This window comes from Budorcas taxicolor, chromosome 1 (genome assembly GCF_023091745.1).
Source record: "Budorcas taxicolor isolate Tak-1 chromosome 1, Takin1.1, whole genome shotgun sequence".
In the NCBI taxonomy this organism is placed as follows: Eukaryota; Metazoa; Chordata; class Mammalia; order Artiodactyla; family Bovidae; genus Budorcas; species Budorcas taxicolor.
The window spans coordinates 16,363,206-16,381,738 of NC_068910.1; the positions used below are offsets into that span (position 1 = coordinate 16,363,206).

Below are 18,533 nucleotides of genomic sequence, written 5' to 3' on the forward strand. Positions count from 1 at the left end.
TGCCTCTCCCACACCCAGACTCAACTCTTCCAGATCCCTGCTCTAGAGACTCTCAGAGCCAAGAAATACAAATTCATTCAATACTATTTTCAAGAGCAGAATTAAGGTCAATAGCCAGGCAGCCAGGTACATTTTGAGTTCCAGTACATATACCTGGGAAAATGTGTAAGTAAAAGCATTTATTAAATCACTTGACTTTGAAACAGGAAAGACAAGAGAACTATTTTTTACTTTTTGTTTAAAAGTCATACCTTAGATTCATATCAGAGTTGAAACGAGTTTAGAGACATCTCTGTTTGACAGGTGTGAAACTGAGTCCAGAGAAGGCAGTGACTTATCGCAGATGCCTCTTATGTAGGTGCCAATTGGACCAAGGCAAACATCCGCCAAAATGAGCTTATTTGCAAATGTTTTAGAGAGCAAAGTGTTATAGAAGATGCCACACTTGATACGAGATATATGAAGGGCCTTGTCATTAAAATCATCAAGTGCACCCATGGCCAAGAATGTCATTTCTGGGTCCATTCTGCCTGAGCCTGAAGCCTGACCCACTGCTAACCATCAAGGAGATCAGAAGCAGAGTATCTATCCTTGCCACATAGAAGTTTTACCATCATCCCTGCAAAGCGGGGATGATGATAACAGCCAACCCCTACAGTGATGTAAGAATTTTATGAGCTGATGCAAGTAATGTGAACACTGTCAAATACACATTAGCTATTACTGTAATATTTTTATTAATATTATATTAACTATCCCTGAAGTATAGTAAACCATACAAAATAATTTCTATATCTAATAACTGCTATCCATATCTGTATTACTAATTTCCGTATCTCAAAGGCTTAAAATTTATTCTTTATCAGGGTGAGTGAATAGCGAGGTGAGTGACATGGCAAAGGAAAAACATAGCAAAATCACACATATCACATGAAAAGATTAAAAATGTATGTCTATAATGGCCATGTACAAGACTTGGAATTAGTATTACAAACATCAGTTTTAGAAACACAATTCCGGTGAAAGAAACAGAAAAAGCAATGAGGATTTTCTTGGACACATCGTTTTGGCTTATCCAAAGCTTTAACACTTACCCACAAACAAACAAAAGAAGTAGAGAGAGTAAAGCTTCAGGGCTCCTAATCACTCTTCTGCCCATGGAAACATAACATTTCCAGCCACTTCTGAAATTACTCAAACAGGCACCAGTACTACTGATGAGAATACCAGTGAGTCTGAGTCTCCCCTGGTATTATCTGGCCTCGTCTTCCCAATGATGAACACATTCAAAACACCAGAATTTTAAGGAAACTTATGAAAAAAATTGCTCCACGCAGAATGAACTTCCAAAACTGAGTTTAGGCATCTTTCAATCCAAAGAAGAAAAGGTCATGAAAATCCACTTTGCTATTTTAACACACACACTCATACACTCACTCACCTTTTCCTTCCCATTTAATGAAAACCCATGTCTTGTAAAAATTAAAATACTGGGATGATGGAGCAAAGAACGAAAGCCCCCCTCCCCTTGCTCTCTTCCAATCACAGATGCTAAAGGAAGCACTGACAGTGAGGCACTCCACATAACTCACCGTCCCCACCAAGCACAAACATCTGTGGTCTTAAGCACAACCGCACAGCTCTTTTCTGATTCATGTACTTCAGCAAGGCAGAAGTGTGCCTCCATCGTCCCAGGTGCTCTGAGCGGCTCCTTGATCAGTTTCTTGGGAGATGCAGACAGCTGCCCCCTCCCACACCTCAGCTCCTGGAATGGTCCAGCCAGGCTTGGGTGGGAACTGAGAGCCTGTCTACCCCTGGTCCTGCTGCAGGGAGCTTACCTGAGTGCGAACAAAGAAGCAGCACCACACCATGGGGCGCTCCGACCTCATCCACACAGAGTCCCCCGCCCCTAACTGCGGCGGCGCCCTTCGGACGGGATTCTCTGAGCAGAGCAGAGCATGCTTTCCCTCAAGGAACTCCTCCCCACTACTTGGGCTGTACGACAGGAAGTGACAGGGGGCCATCAGTTACATTGTCAGACGCCGAGAACCACACCAGCCCAGAGCTCCCCACCTCCAGTGGTTTCCTTGCCGGCTGCTGCTTTTTCAAAGCACCCTGCCTCCTGGCATTCAAAGGCACACCAGAAACTCAGTTTCTGGCTGGCAACTCCCAGCCTGTAAGGAACAACAATGCTTAAGCGGGCCCCCACCTAAAGCCATGCTGGGCATTCCGGCAGCTCTAAAGGGCTCACTGCCAGGATACCATGCTTTGTAGACCCAAACGTTGGGGTGAAATGGATAGAGAAGGGACACTGGGAGGAGAGCTGTGTATGTGCTCAAAGAGAAATCAACAGTCCACTTGAACTTCACCCAGGAGTCAGGGCCCTGCCTGGCATGCAAAGTCTATGCTGAATCCTAATTTCATAGCAACTCAGCAAATGAGAGTGATGGTAAACACTCCACCCATCCGTTCCCTTCTTTTTTTCCTAGACAAATTTTCTCTTCAGAGACCCTTCAAAAGAGTTGCTTCTAGAAACCTCTCTTTCAGCTTTTAACAGGACTAACAAAAGGCCTTACTGCTCGCCTCCGAGTCCTGACGGAAACAACTCGTGGCTGACATTTCTCATTTTATGAACTGGGGGTCTCACCAATGAACACCGTGCCCTAGTCCCCTGCCTTTGACAAGACCCAGACTTACTGGGTGAGACCGTCATGTGAACTACAAGGTTTCAGATGGAAACCGTGCCTATTCAACCCTTCACCACAAACAAATCAACACCCTGACCCTCCTAGCACAGTGGCAGAGGGACTTGAACCCAAGGAGACATAACTCCAGGGTAGCTTTCAATTCTTAATTTTTATTTTTAAGTTCTGTAATAGGGTGGGTATTCGATTTGCAACCATCTTTCTAACTGTAACTTTCAGCAGAAACATTTAGCCCAGGACTCCTCAAGACATTCTTATAAATGCACAGATTTTTAAGAGCCTTTGCCTGTCTCAGCCCTGAGTACAATGGGGGGACTCATCAAAGACAGAGGGTTCATTTGATAAGCTTCAATCCAAGACTCAACCTCAGAGCTTAACAGAAATGCTCTACCCGCCCATTCTTGGGCCAGCAGCTGGGTGCTAACATTTGGTCTCTGAAGAGTGAGTTACATAAGCATGCTATGGAAGGATGCACCAGGCTGTAGCAGTGCAAAGATGAACCAAAGATGACCAGAAACAAAACAAATGCTGCCAGGAATTTGCAAAAAGTGTTGAGGGAGCCAAGAAATTACTGAGCCTGGCAAATGCATTTTTCATAGGGACAAATTCTGGGAAGGCCTCTTAGAGCCAGAGACACATGGGCAGGATTCTGAGGGGTGTCCAAGGGCAAGGGTAGTGGGGTGCAGACCCATATGAGCACTTAGGAAGAAAGGCAAATACTTTGAAAGTACTGCTATGACAGGCCTGCATCCTGCTTCAGAGAGCGTGACGGGGGTCCCACCTGTCTGGGGAAAGAGGGAAGTGAAATCGCTGTGAAAAGGCTCAAGCCCTTCAGGCAAGCATGTGGGTCACCTCAAGGCCTATATGTGGTACCTCCTTGGCCAGGCACCCAGGAAACACTTGGTAAAGTGTGAAAATCAAACAGCGGTGTCCACAAAAAATGGGCTTCAGCTAGTCCTCAGGATCCTCTATTTTCCAAAGCCAGACCGCCCACAAAGCAAACCTGGGGTAAGCAGTGCTATGGGGGGGAGGGGAAGTGTTCCTAAAAAGGCTTCCTGCTCTGGCCTCGTGCATAGAAAAGGTCCTGATTTGTATAGGCCTGTAAATAAGCTAAGCTTAACCAGCCCTGGCAGTAGCTCAACTAATGAAAAATGCCAATCTCTGAGGACCAAGGACCAAGGGTTCTTCCCCATAAGTGCAGGCACTGGAATCCTGGAGGAATTTCCCTCTGCAGGGGCCTCAGCCACCAAGACTAGGGTCCACCCCAGGCAGGAGCCAAAGGCAATGTGAGGTGACCACGGGGCACTGCAGTTTCTTTCTTTCCTGGGGAGGAAGGGTACATTCACATGAACTAATCCTAGAATGATTAAGCCTAACTTCCGGGCTGCTGACTGTGAATGAGAAAGAAGAATCGAAACCTGTGGGCTGCAGTACTTTGTGGAAGAGGTGAAACTTGAGTGGGCTCTGGGGCAGGTAGCCACAGCAGAGGGAGGGAGGGCGGGAGGACCAGCAGAGCCCCTGGCAGGAGAAAAAGGGCACAGCCTGCAAAAGGGAAGGGAAGAGCCGGGTGCGGCCCTTCCCTCTGATGCCCCCGCTTTGGCAGGAAGAACAACTCCCGTAATGAGAGCGCCTGGGCAGAAGGCACCTCAGAGGCGTAAGTTCACTGTGAGCATTATAATGAGAGCTTATAAAGGTATGGGATGTGGGTTTATCTCCACATGGCATCTAAGATACCATGGACTATTCAAACACGTTTTTCTACTGATATTTACATTTTAAAACTACCCTAGTGTCATTATAATACATTCGAACCACACAGAAGTATATAGTGTAACAAGTGAATCTTCCCAAAGGCCTCGATTTTTGCCTCACCACAATCCCACTTGCCAGAGGCACTGTGTCAAAACCAGAGGCAGATAAGTGAAAATTGCTCAGTCATGTCCGACTCTTTGTGACCCCATGGACTACAGTCTGCCAGGCTCCTCTGTCCATGGGATTCTCCAGGCAAGATACTGCAGTGGGTTGCCATTTGGGGGTGAACAAACGTAAACGCCTTTAGGACCAGGGGGGTAAGCGATGGGAAAGAAGTGGCTTGGCAGGCACTGGACACCACTGACAGCACTTGCCTTAGGAAAGTTCCAGCTTACTGGAGTCCCAAGGGACTAATGGCGCAAGTGAACAGACATTCCAATTTTTCAAGAGAAGCTGGGAATTTAGGATTTTACATGAAATTTCCCAATTTTTAATTGCTGGCAACTAATTCATCTTTTTTAAAAATTCTATGCAAGCCACACAAAGCACAGTTGCTGGTGGATTTGACCCAAGGGCCACCAGTTTGCTACCATTGCTGGTGACCCTTTAGACATTTCCTTCCATGTAAACACACGTAAACTTGTGTTTTATCACTTTTTAAATACATTTGTCCAAAGTGCAAAGCTTTAAACATTACTTTAGCACTTGCTTTCTTCACTTAATATCATCCCTTCCATCTTGTTCACATCTTGGACAGCTCTGCAAAGCACTCCATGGTACGGGAGCACCTTTGTTCATCAGCTTCTGCCCCGTGGACAGTCAGCAAGCATTAAGAGACACATGTGAAATGTCACCTCTCAGTTGCTCATTCCTGACAATGTAACTCATGATAAAAGTGCACCTGTGCACAGATATTAAAAAGTCCTAAAGCCATAATTACTGAAACCATTAATGATGACTGCAGATTTTGATGTTTTAATATAAGAATTTTTAAATTTGATCCTCGCAACTATCTCCAGGTGGGCCTTACTATTATCTCTACCATACAGATTTTTTAAAAACTTGAGACTCAAGCCGGTGGTGTGAGCCTGCCCCAGAGGGCCTAGAGGTGGCAGGGTTGGGTGGGGAGCCGGGTGGGCTGACCTCAGAGTGCCTGCTATCTGCATATAGCCCTAGGACAAATTGCCCAACACTTGCCCTGGGATAGCCAGAATCTGACATACAGCGAATGTTGACTGCAAACCACTGGAGGAAAGAAGGACCACTAACAAACAGGACAATTCAGTTCTTATAAAGAAAAGCCTCATTTTAAGGTTCTACTTCATACTCAGTCAAAGTATATTCTACATAAATTAGAGTGAGATGTTAAAAAGGGAAAAAAAAAAAAAAAAAAAAACTATGAAATTCTGGGGGTGGGAGTTCTCAGGGTATGATACTTTTCTTTAAATATGTGAAACCTGAATCATTAGATATTGTCAATGGGAAACTACCTAGAAGGCACCTATAGGTTTGCAAAAAAGGTCCCTGTTCTTCCACACCTGGTGAATAACTGCAGTGGTAGCTACTTCTTATTGAACTCCAAAGAGACTAGCACCAAAATAGGGGCCTCATTAAGATCGCACCCCTCCCCCACTTCCTTGTGTCACTAGAGCTCAAAGTGATGTGTTTCTTATGCTGTTAGCCTATTAACTTATAGCAAGAGCTGTTGCGAGGTTTCAAGCCACTTTCTCACCAAAAATATTATTTTAAAAAATTCACTAGGGCTGTCATAAGTTCATTTATGTAAAACAAGATGGTGAGATTTCAGCAGAATTATTTCTTCATTAAAAGCTGGTGACTAATGGTGGTTGTTTCCATTCAAATTTTTATTCTGATTTCTTTTATTCAACCTCTTTCCTATTTGCACCCAAGAAGCCATAGATTTCCCAAAAGATCAGAAGTTGTCTGGGAATTTCAGGGCTTGTGACCATATCCCAGTTGATGCCTTACATTTTAAAATAATTCCACTAATTGAATTGAAAAATAGGTAGTAAAACAATCCCATTAAAATGGAGTAGAAGCAGTAACCAAATTAAAATACTATACTGCACCTTGCTTGAGCCAAGTTTCCAATGTTAGAAACGTGTTACATCACAGATCTTAGTTTCTGAGGCTGTTGTCAAATTCAAATTAAGACTAGGAAGAAACAAAATTTATGCTGTGGTGGAGAGGGGAGGTACAGTAATACTCTTTGGTATTACTAGTTTAGCAGGAAGGCATAATGCATGGCAAGCCAGTAGGAAATAAAGAGAACTTCAAAGTAATTTGGAGCCTGGGAGTATACTTGTGGTCACACATTTTTATTGCATAATTTCATATCTACTCCTTGGTGCTGGAAGTGTGGTTAAATTAAGCAAAACTTGAACAAGTTGGGGCATCCTGGGGGAGCAGGTCCAGACTCCACACCAGGCCAGGGTTGGTTGGAAGCAAGATGGTTTGACTTAAGAGACTGTCACCATTTGAAAATGCTAATGTTCTTCTAAAGCCCTCCTTAGTACCTCAGCTCAACAAGATAACAGCATGCCGAGAAGAATGTGGGAGCAGACCTGGCTGCCCAGGGTCAAGAATGAATAAATAGAAAAGTCTTCATCTATTGCTGCAACACAAGAACTAAAAATAAAAGAGGCTTGAACACGGAGGTCTCAATAGATTGCTAATCATGAGGGCTTGTCTTGCTTGTTTTGTTATGAGCAATAGCTTGAATCAGTTTTTCTCTCTAAACAAATCTGAATTTTTATTTATCACATTTCTCACATGATTTTGGCAACCAATACATAGACAGCTATTTTAAAAAGCAAATGAAAAATAAGGAGAGCCATCTTCTGATGTGCCCTGTGAAACAGCCACTAACCTAGGCTGGTCCTTGGGGTTCTACCTCCTTTAAGAACATGAGCAGGGAAGCCTGAAGAATTTCTTGCGTGGAGCAGACTGGGGCGCTTCCAAGAAGCTCACTCAATTTCTTAGAAACGTGAATACCCTGAATACAGTTTTTTCAAAGGACTGTCAAGTCCTCTTTGTTAAACTATCAGTTAAAAGTGAAACTCCAGCAGGTTGCTGACCTCTAACCAGTTCTTAGGAAAAAATTAAAAAAAAACTTTAAAAACTGATTAGATGATATCGGTTAGCCAAAGAGCTTCCTTCCTTGGAAATGAGACTTATTCTTTGGCGTTAAACTGTCAAAACTGGTTAGAAGTAGAAAATCTAAATATGAGGAGGGTGGTACTCCTACCACTTGAATACTCAGGGGGCATTTGGAAAGTAATTTGCTTATATCAAAAAACACATCGCGACAAACTGAATGTCTGAGTTAAAAATACATAACCAAAGCAGAAATCATTCTTTTAAAAAAGTGTCTCGCTAGTGTTTTGACTCCAGATATCTCCTTAGGGATAATTTCTGGGAACACCTGGCTGGCTGGAATGATGGACAGTAAATGAATAGGGGAGCTCTGTGATATTTGGCTCTGCCGTTTACTAGTTGAATGATCTGGTAAGTCACTTCCTAACTTCCTTGACTCTTAGTTTTCTCATCTGTAAAACAGGAATAATGATTTTTCAAGCAGAAAAGGAAGGGTTTTGGCGTCATTATAGATACTGTTTCAGGTCTTCCTCTGAGCACACTGAAAAGTTGCTACCAAATCTAAGATAGCTTCATTTTCATCTTGATTTGAAAGAGAGTAAGAAAAAGGCAAAGGAAATTGGCGATTTCTCATTTTTTCCCTCTTCCTTCCAATAGGCTGGAAAATGGAAAGGCGGTTAAAACTCAAGCCCCATTTATTTTTTAGATGTTATAATGCTAACTTCTTTGAAATCCTTGTGTCCATCAAAAAAATTTAAAGCTTCAATGAAAACACTTCCAACAAAATACCAAGAGATTGACAAGCATGTATACACACATGACTCAGAGCGTCATTCTGCCTACACAACAGTGAAAGTGGTTTTTTTTGTTTTTTGTCTGGTATATATCTGTATACTAGAAGAATAAATATTGCCACTTTTCCCCTTCAGTCCAAATCAGAAAGGAATCACCCAAACACTGGAAACTGGCAAACCAAGTGGGAGGTAGTCAGAAAAGCCTTCCTTCCTCCCAGCTCCCACCCGAGGGAAGCTGATTCTGGGTGGAAGCTCAATGCCTCCTCCCAGTTAGGGCTCTGCCCCTTTAAATCAGACTTCCTGGTAAGACTCAGAGATTTCCGCATGCAGCTTCCTGGAGACAATATAAGATAAACAATAAACTTTGCAGCAAAATCTTAGACAATAAGCCCCACGTGGCCATAACAAGAAGCAATTATAAGCACTGACAATGGCCAGGGCATTTCCAACAGGAATGCAAATCTGTGATAAACATGGGAGAAACATGCTTCCCCACACACCTGCACAAATGAAATTAATTTCCAAAAAAAAAAAAGCTCCTAGCCTCTCATCAGACTGAGAAATAGCTGCTTCCAAATTTGGCACTGCTTTTTGAAAAATCAGTGTCTAAGAGAAAAGCAATCAGGTCTTCCTTAAAGTGCCACTGCCTATTAGACGCACACTGTTGAGGCCATGGGACCGTGTGAGTCACTTACTCCGTGTCTCTGTGAGGGACATTCATCACCCTCGGGATGCTCTGCAGCTCACCTCCCCACCCCAGGATAAGGGAAGCCCCACTTCAGGAACCAGAGCCCACATTCTACCAGAGGAGACGAGGGCGCCATACACTTGCTTTCCCAGTTTCCCTGGCCGCTGGGCACGAGTGAGGCACTGGCAATCGGAGACTCCCACCGCAGACTGGGCAGAAGCTGGCAGGGAAAGCAGCGGGGATACTGCAGACTGTTCTGGTGAGGGTGGGGGCAGCTCGCAGAGGTAGCAGTGAGGGCAGGTCGAGTAGCCGTGTCCTGTAACCAGCGCTGGCGGTGCAAACCATGGTATGTACGCACACCTGCCCAGCAGTGGCAGCACCGGTAATCTTGCAGGAAATGTTTGGTAGTATAATTTGGGTTATTCCCGATTCCCTGATCCTTCCTAAATTCTCTGAGCTTCCGATTTCCAGTCAATTCTTTTTCTGCTTAATCAGTCACAGCTGGGTTTCCTTGTTAGGGGTTAGTTCACGTGCACAGAACACAGGACGGGCTAAAGCCAGAGGAATCCAGAAACCAATCCCAAGGAATGATTCTGAGCATAAGGACTGAATATATTCTTTCACACTTCCAATTCAGTCCAATTACTGCCCTTCAGCCTGCAAGGCCCTGTATCACTCGGCTCCTATCTCCCTGCTGGACCCCAATCTCACTCTACTCTCCTCCTTCCTCCTAAGATCCAGGCACACATGCTGTTCCTCATCAGATTCTTTTCTGCCTCAGGGCCCTTGCACTTTCTCTACTGCAAACTGTTTCCTCCAACTCTTCATACTGCAGCCGCGTCTTCCTCATAGTTCAGTCCCAGCTTACAGGAAGCCTTCAATGACCAGTCTGTCTAAAGGACCACATCCCACACATCACCATCTTATCCTTTATCACAACACCCTGTTAATTTCCTTTCCAGCAGACATCCTGTGATTAATTTATTTCATTATTAATAACAATAACCACCACCATTGATCAAGAGGCTTGTTACATGCCAGACATTAGATGTGCTCTTGCTGTTGTTCAGTTTCACTAAGTCATGTCCAACTCTTTGTGACCCCATGGACTGCAGCACACCAGACTTACCTATCCTTCACTATCTCCTGGAGTTTGTTCAAACTCATGTCCACTGAGTTGGTCATATTATCCAATCACCTCATCCTCTGTCACTCCCTTCTCCTCCTGCCCTCAATCTTTCCCAGCATCAGGGTCTCTCCCAGTTAAGTTAACTCTTTGTATCTCAGTGGCCATGTATTGGAGCTTCAGTCTTTTCAATGAATATTCAGGATTGATTTCCATTAGGATCAATTGGTTTGATCTCCTTGCAGCCCAAGGGACTCTCAAAAGTCTTCTCCAGCACCACAATTCAAAAGCTCCAATTCTTTAGTGCTCAGCCTTCTTTATGGTACAACTCACATCCGTACATGACTACTGGAAAAACGACAGCTTTGACTATACAGACCTTTGTTGGCAAAGTGATGTCTCTGCTTTTTAATATGCTGTCTAGGTTTGTCATAGCTTTCCTTCCAAGGAGCAAGCATCTTTAATTTCACGGCTGGAGTCACCATTCGCAGTAACTTTGGAGCCAAATAAAATAAAATCTGCCACTATTTCCACTGTTTCCACTTCTATTTTCCATGAAGTGACAGGAATGGATGCCATGATCTTAGTTTTTTGGATATTGTTTTAAGCCTGCTTTTTCACTTTCTTCTTTCACCTTCATCAAAAGGCTCTTTAGTTTCTCTTCTTTTTCTGCCATTAGAGTGGTATTATCTGCATACCTGAGGTTGTTGATATTTCTCCCAGCAATCTTCATTCCAGCTTGTGATTCATCCAGCCTGGCATTTTGCATGATGTACTCTGTATATAAGTTAAATAAGCAGGGTGACAGTACACAGCCTTCATGTACTTCTTTCTCTATTCTGAACCAGTCCACTGTTCCATGTCCAATTCTAATTGTTGCTACTTAACCTGCTTACAGGTTTTCCAGGAGACAGGTAAGGTGGTCTGTATTCTAACATGTCTTTAAGAATTTCCCACAGTTTGTTGTGATCCACACAGTCAAAGGCTTCAGACATTATATTAAACTCATTCAATTCTATGGTCACCCTATGAGATAGGTACTTTTTTTTATCCTTCACTTACAGATAAGGAAATAGGCTCAGAGGGGTTAAGGAATTGTTCAAGCATGGCAGTGATGTAAAGAGGTTTTGAACCCAGGCCTGCAATATGGGATCTTACCATAGGGCTCATTCAAGCAGCTGTCTGATGGCAATGGAATGAGACACGACCACAATGCAGGCTCTGGAGCCACAGGGCTGACCCAGCTCTCATGGAGCCCATAGCCTCACATTTCAGATCTTACACCACATGTTCTGTCTATTTTCCATGGATTCTCCTTATGAAAAAAATGCAGCCAGGTGTGTGTAAAGAGGGTGAGGAAGTCCTTTACTCAACAGAGAAGAGCCTAGCTCTGCGCTGAGTCAACATACAAAAACACCACGGAGATGCTCACAGGCCAGGGACACAGGCCTGCCAACAACGCTGGCTGCTCACCCTGCCACTTTCCACAGTCCTGGAGCACCAGTCACACAGAGGGATCACCAGGGACTATTCTCACGTTTCCCCTGAGTGAAAGCACCATTTGAACAGGGTGTTGGGAATGTGCAGGAGTTGCCAGGCTGAGGGGAGGAGGACCAGAACAAAGGAGAGGAGGCGGGACAGCATGGTTCATCCAGGAAGAGATGACATGTTCAAAGGGCCTGTGGAAGAGACAGGGTGGGAAGGCCAGGAGACAGAAGGCTGGAACCAAGGTAGGCATGCCAAGAGAAAGCTGGAACCAAGGTAGGCATGCCAACTCTATCCTGTAGAAAATGGGGCAACACGAGTTTTTTTGGCAAGAACAGACATGACTAGATAAAAATTCTTTTTCTGTCAGTAACAGTGCCATGGCTATATAACACGGGTGAGATGTTCTGGTGCTCTATTTGCTACATATTTAAAGTACACGTGCATGAGCTAAAAGCCAGGAACTGTAACAAACACCACCGAGAATTCCATGTCTATGCTTCCTGACTCTGTCCCTCTGTTATATGAGAAGTGAGATAAATTTGCCCTTGCAACAAGAGTTAAGCACAGCCATCCCCTCCTGAACTGTGAAACTACACAGAGCTTTCACATCTGTAATTTATGGAGAAAAGAAGGAATTCCCCTGCTACTTGACTGTACAACTTCAACCACCTCTGTCCTCATTCCCCCAGTGGGATAACAAGAACCTCACCTCTGGGTTGTGTCATCATTAAAATGAAAGACTGACTCTTATTTATTTTTAAGAATGTTTGAGTCCACACAAAGAGCTTCCTATGCTGAAGGAGCCTCTGTGGAATTCAGGAAGAGTGCCCAGAGAGACCTTCTGAGGCTCAGTGAGACCAGTACACAGTCACAGGGAATGGTATCCTAAATTTGCAGCTGAGGCGGTCAGGGAGCACCAAGGCCAGCCGAGATGGTGAGGGCACAGCATCCGGAAGGTAGGTCGGACATCAGTGGAGGCAGTTTAGCAGAAGGACTAGGTAAAGGACTTCTAAGCCAAGCAACCTGGATTCAAATCTCAGTTCGATTACCTACTGTGTTGCCTCGGGCAATTTGCTTAATTTCTCTGTGTCTCAGTTTCATCATCTGTTAAATGAGGATACTAAGACCCCCCACCACAGATCGGTGTGAGGATCAAACAAATCAGTGCCTGGCACATGCTAAGTAACAGTAGCAGCTTTTAGAGACTGTGTACGATAAACTGAAATTTACAGCAGGATCATGGATACTAAACACCCACACGGGACAACAAAAAGCAAGTGTAAGTGCTGACAGTGGCTAGGACATTTTCAATAGGAATGCGAATCTATGCAAATAGCTGTTGCTACTGTCATTATTTAAAATATATAATATTTTTTATAGTATATAACCATGTATCTTGAATAAAACTTTATTTTTAAATATTGGGTTAGGCCACAAAGTTCGGTTGAGTTTTTCCATAAGATGTAATGGAAAAACCTGAACGAATTTTTGGTCTATATTACATAATATTACATAACAATATGTAATGTTGCATAACAATATTACATAACACTGTGCTAAAGGACATGTAATTATTACCTAATATAGTAATATAACTATTTTATTATGACTGGTTGTAACCTAATTGAAGAAAGAATGTGTCAACAACAATGAAGGGTCTGAGGAGGGGAGCCGCAGTAGCTTGTGCAGTGACTTTTGATCCCCTTCGGGTAGAGTGACAGTGACATCTATGTGGACGCCAGAGCCAGTTTGCTGGGTCAGAGTCTGGGATTTGCCACCCATGAACTGCATGCTTGGGAAAGTTACTTAGTCCTTGAAACCTTGAGTTTTTCATCTCTGCAAAGGAGATAACAATATTAAATTCTTAGAGTTTGTACCAAGCACCGGTGCTGAAATTTATGTTTTCACAGAAAATCTTTCCAACAGTCATGTGAATCATATACAATTATGATGTCTATTTTACAAGTGAGAAGACCCACAGCTCTGAGATGTTCATGAAATCACTAAAGGACACACAGAAAGTCTGATGCAAGCCAGCACTCTAAGCCAGCCCTCAAGTTCTGCAGACGCAAGAAGCATGAGAAGGATGTACCACAGCTCCTCTGCAGGACGAGAGAGGAAACTCCTGTGTGCACAGGAATTACCCTTTAAGAAGGGTGTGTGTTTTTCACTTCAGATCCCTACCCTTCAGGCATTTGCTAGGCAATGAGATTCCCGGCTGTTAAACACCTATTATTCACCAGGCATCTTGCTGAATGTCCCATCGCATCACTGACATCTCATCACCATGGCAACGCTCTGAGACAACGACTGGAGGACACTGGGGCTCAGAGAGGTTGAGCTCGTGGCCCATGGTCACTGAGCTTGTCAGTGGCAGCATCCCACCACACGTCTGTGTCTGTCCTACTTTCACACAGGCTTGGAGAGAGGTTCTGAAAACACCCCTGAATGTCCTTCACACGCCCCTCTCCCCCTTATTACCTCCTACTCTGAAAGCACAGGGCTACTTACTCTGTACCAAGATGATGATGGGGGCCGAGCAGGGCCATGGCACAAACTATAATTACTACAGACAGCAATTTGCATTCCAAATCTGAAATGTACTCAGGGCATCACTGGAGCCCTGTAATCAGTTTAGCCTCTCCCCAAATTTCTCTGGAAATGAAGACCTACTCAAGAAACTGAGACATGGCGGGGGGTGGGTGTCTGTTGGAAAATATGCCTCTGCCCCCAGCAAACTGCCACCTGAGGAAAAACCATGCCAAAAAGTGGCCAAGGCTGGGCGGGATCGAATCCCCAGAGAGGTCAAATTCCTCCTCTGTCACAGAACAAAGAAAACAACACCCAGGACAGTGGACACACTGAGCAAGACTGGTAAGTACTGAAAGGCAGGAAACACATTACATAACACATGGGCCTCAGTGCAAGGCACATGGACACCCATCCCTCCTCTATCACTGCTGTCTTGCCGATGAGTCCTGTGTCAGGGTGAGGGGGCCTTCCCACCACAGGGCCCCCACAAGCTCAGCAGAGGTTTATGATAGGCACACTGTGAGAAAAAATACAACCTCTGCTTTGGAGAAAGAGCTCCCAGAGAACATTTCCATGAACACAGACTGCTACGATCTGGATGCCCCCGGGGGGAGAAAGAGGGTGAGGCCGGAGGAGTGGGGGTGGAAGATCCCAGAATTCTCAACCCTGCCTGTGGCTTCTTTTACTCTTATCTGAACCACAGAGGCATTTGCACTAATAATTATGGCTCCTGGGTAAGTTTCTAAAGTCCTGGGTACTTGTGGACTGGGATTCACCATAGCTCCACCTTCTTTTACTGGAGAAGGCAGACAGACCACATGTCCATTTCCGTCACCCCTGATCCTGACTGAAGATTGGCACGTGGAGCCTCTACTGAGATGACGTTACATCTCCAAGACTGCCCCAAAATCTAGAGTGTTTCTCACACTTTAACGTGCCCTCAAATCCCCCGGGCATCTTGAGAAAAATGCAGATGCCGATTCAGGTCTGTGGTGGGGCCTGCAATTCGGCAGTGCTCCCGAGCTCTCAGGTGCTGTTCCTGTTACTGCCCCATGGACCACACGCTAAGAACCTTTGCTAGGTCACATGCTAGTGGCTTAAGCAGATAGAAAAAAAAGAAAAATTCATTATTTCCTATGTTTCCACCATCACAATGTCAAGTGGTATCTTTGTTCTAAGACCATAAGCGAAGAAGTAAATTCAGGCACTATGCATCTTTAAAGTTTTTATTTCCAAGTTATCTCAGTGGTGGTTAACAGGATGCCTGTCTTTGCAGGAAAACCTTGTTGAAGGCTATTAACTGAGGAAAATCCAGCAGATTGTCCCTTGGCCCAAGCTTCTGGAAAAGCCCTGGGTTCTCTGAGGTTCAGAGGGCAACACAGTTGAACACTGTGCTTTCACGAGCATTCTCATCACTGATGTTTCTCTCCTTGTCAGCGGAGTGGCCAGTCCACTGTGTTCTAGAGGCTGAGCCACCTGCCCCCTTAGCCCACCAGCATAGCTAGGGACCTCTTAAGAGCTTGAGCACTGTCTCCTCAGTCACAGGTTACACCATCCCAACCAGACAGGCACCCTAATAAAATCATCCAACTAATTCAACACATGTTTTCTTTTTTTAATTTTTTTCACTGGCTAGAGCTGGCTGCCCTGTCCCGTTATGCAAACAGTACACAATGAATTGTTGATAGCATCTCCTTACCGTTGCCAACATAAACCCTGCCAGGCCAGCAGAAATGAGCCCGGTGACTCTAAGCAACAATAGTTGCATGGGTTTGTTTACATAAACACAACTAACAACAGGTGAAAATGTTTTTATCTCCTCCTATTGCTAAACCAGAGACTTCTGAAATTGAGTTCTGGAAATAAAACCAAATGTCAAATGTGAGAACAGAAGGCAGTTTAGTGGTGAACACCCGGAAAGCCAACTCTGTGTTTCCTACACAAACACACATGTAGACACAGATTTCTGTACCACTAAATCAACTAACTTATTTGTATTGTCTGTTTCTTGCCTCACAGTAAGGATTTTTCTTTCCTATTCTTGTCCCCTGCACTTTTGGGCATTTGCCTTTTGACTTGGGTAGCAGAAATATTTCTTAATATATTAAATAAGTTTAATATCATTAAATAACATAAAATTACACATAAGAGATATTAAGAGGCAACACTAGTCTCTAAATCAAAACCCTAAAATAGGAGGAAAAAAAAATGCCAGTGGAGAAGGGAAGAGAAATGGACATTTCTTAAAGTAGAGAGATGATGTTCAAAGAGTAGGTAGGCTCCAGGGACGGAGCCTGTGATGTACCACGTCAGAATGACTAACGAAACAAGATGGAGAAGCCACTTCCTGAGCAATGGGTGTTGGAGAAAACGAAGAGCAAAGTGAGGACAAGCTGTTTAGTGGCATACATGCAGGGCCTCTGAGTCACTCTGGATAATGAGATGAGTATATTTTTAAAAGAAGGAAAAAAGACACGACATCAAGACTGTTAGACTAGGCAGCAAGAGGCTTTATTATGTATCAGGAACAGCAAATCTTGTCCATTTGTACCAATTCTGTAGGCTTGAAAAGACCATTGCAGTCTCAAACTTTTTCCTTCCTTGAGAGAGAAGCTTTAGAATTTGGCGATGAACTTGGTGATGTCTGGCAAAGATCAGCCCCGAGAAAAACACCTTCGATTTTCACTACACAAATATTACAACGGGAAACATACTTTGGGAAAGAGGGCTTTTTGAAAAGGCAAGTATCTTTTTGACTCCTAAATTCCTAAGCCAAGTTTGCAATTGATTGTCCTCAGAGTTTCAATAATAAACTAAACTCATGCCACATTATGTAATTTTCTCGAATTCTCTCTATAATGCTAACATCACTTATCATAAAGTGATATTTTATAGTACTGTCCCAAGCTATCATCCGGAACCCATTAAAAATAATGTGTCCCAACTGAGGAAGATACAACTGAGTTACCTATTAATTCTTTGGAATATTAACTCTTGGGGATGACTGTTTTAGGACTGTGATTTCTCTCTTGGCTGAGTACATGGTATTCATTCTTATTAAGGTGCTTTCCTCCCCTCTCAAATATTCAAGTAAGATTTATGGATTTTTTTTTTAGTTGTTGTTAGAAAAGGAAGACAAAATTCCTCCGACTTCACCTTTATCAAGTTCTCACATTTAAAACTCCTCCACAAACAGATGTCATTATTTTAAAATTCCATCTTAAGTAACCATAGGATTTAGGCCAATTCATTGAGTTTCTGACTCAGATTTATTTCTGCTATATTCTTAAACTTTAAGACCTAAAACTCCACTTAAAAATTATAGTTTGTCTTCTCACCTTGATTTTTCTTCTCTTTAATTATAAAAATTATGTATGCATCTTGTAGAAACTTGGCAAAGTCAAAATAAAACAAAGAAAAAAATGTCACTTATAACCTCACAGAGAGGAAATCATTATTAATATTTTGGCATATTTTCTTTCAGTCCTCTAAGTGAACTTTTTCATAGTAGATTATTCACTGTACATACAATTTTGTTTCCTGCTTTTAAAGCCATAACAATAAACATTTTTCTTGAATTAGCACTCTTCCTCAACATCCCCTTATGGCTGCATAATATGAACATGTATGGATAAAACATAATTTATACCAGCTGTTTCACATTATCAGACATTTACACTTTTTCCATTTTTTTCTATCACTATAATGACAACTGGACTAAACATTTTTGTCCATAAATCTTAATCCACACCTCTGGTAACTTCTTTAGGATAAATTCCTAGAAGTCAGACTATCAGATCGATAGCCATAAATATGTTTATGATTCTTGACACAAATAGCTTTCCAAAAAGATGAAGAAGTAACAGTGTCACTAAACATCGGTGACAGCATCCATCCTGTGAGCATTAGAGTTATCACTTTAAAAGAGGCTGATTAATTCTGCAGCCTGAAAACAATACCTTAAAAAATTTCCGATTCTCAGACAGACCTGCTGAGGTCAATGATTTCAAATGTTTCCTCACCATCAGACTAATCTTTACCCTTCAAAATACAATGTTAATTTTTCTCACATACAAGAATGCAAACAAAACCGCAAACATGAAAAGAATGCAGTCATTCGTTGGATGTTTTCCTTGGGCAGCTAAGGTGCTGTAGTTAAGAGGCCAAGAACAGCCAGTACGATGTACCAGTCTGTGACAGTACGGAGAGACGCCCAGCACAGACAGACACGAGCAAAATAAATTCAGAACTGAATCCACTGCCAGACTTCACAAGGTACATAAGATCTGAATTACCATAAGTCACACTTATCAGAAGGAATACATCAGAAT

The 18,533-nt window shown here is 43.2% G+C and overlaps 1 protein-coding gene across 3 annotated transcripts in view; it reads right to left on the reverse strand.

The window, feature by feature from the left end:
- The window catches only part of ARHGEF3 (Rho guanine nucleotide exchange factor 3), a 271,833-nt gene that overhangs the window by 172,041 nt on the left and 81,259 nt on the right, over positions 1 to 18,533 (reverse strand). Inside the window, exon 1 of one of the 3 annotated variants that reach the window (XM_052636535.1) lies at positions 1,839 to 2,024. The exons of the other annotated variants lie outside the window; for them this stretch is intronic. Within the exon in view, the coding sequence (XP_052492495.1) occupies positions 1,839 to 2,024 (186 nt within the window). Of the gene's footprint in view, positions 1 to 1,838; positions 2,025 to 18,533 lie in introns of those variants that run through there. 3 annotated transcript variants of the gene reach the window in all.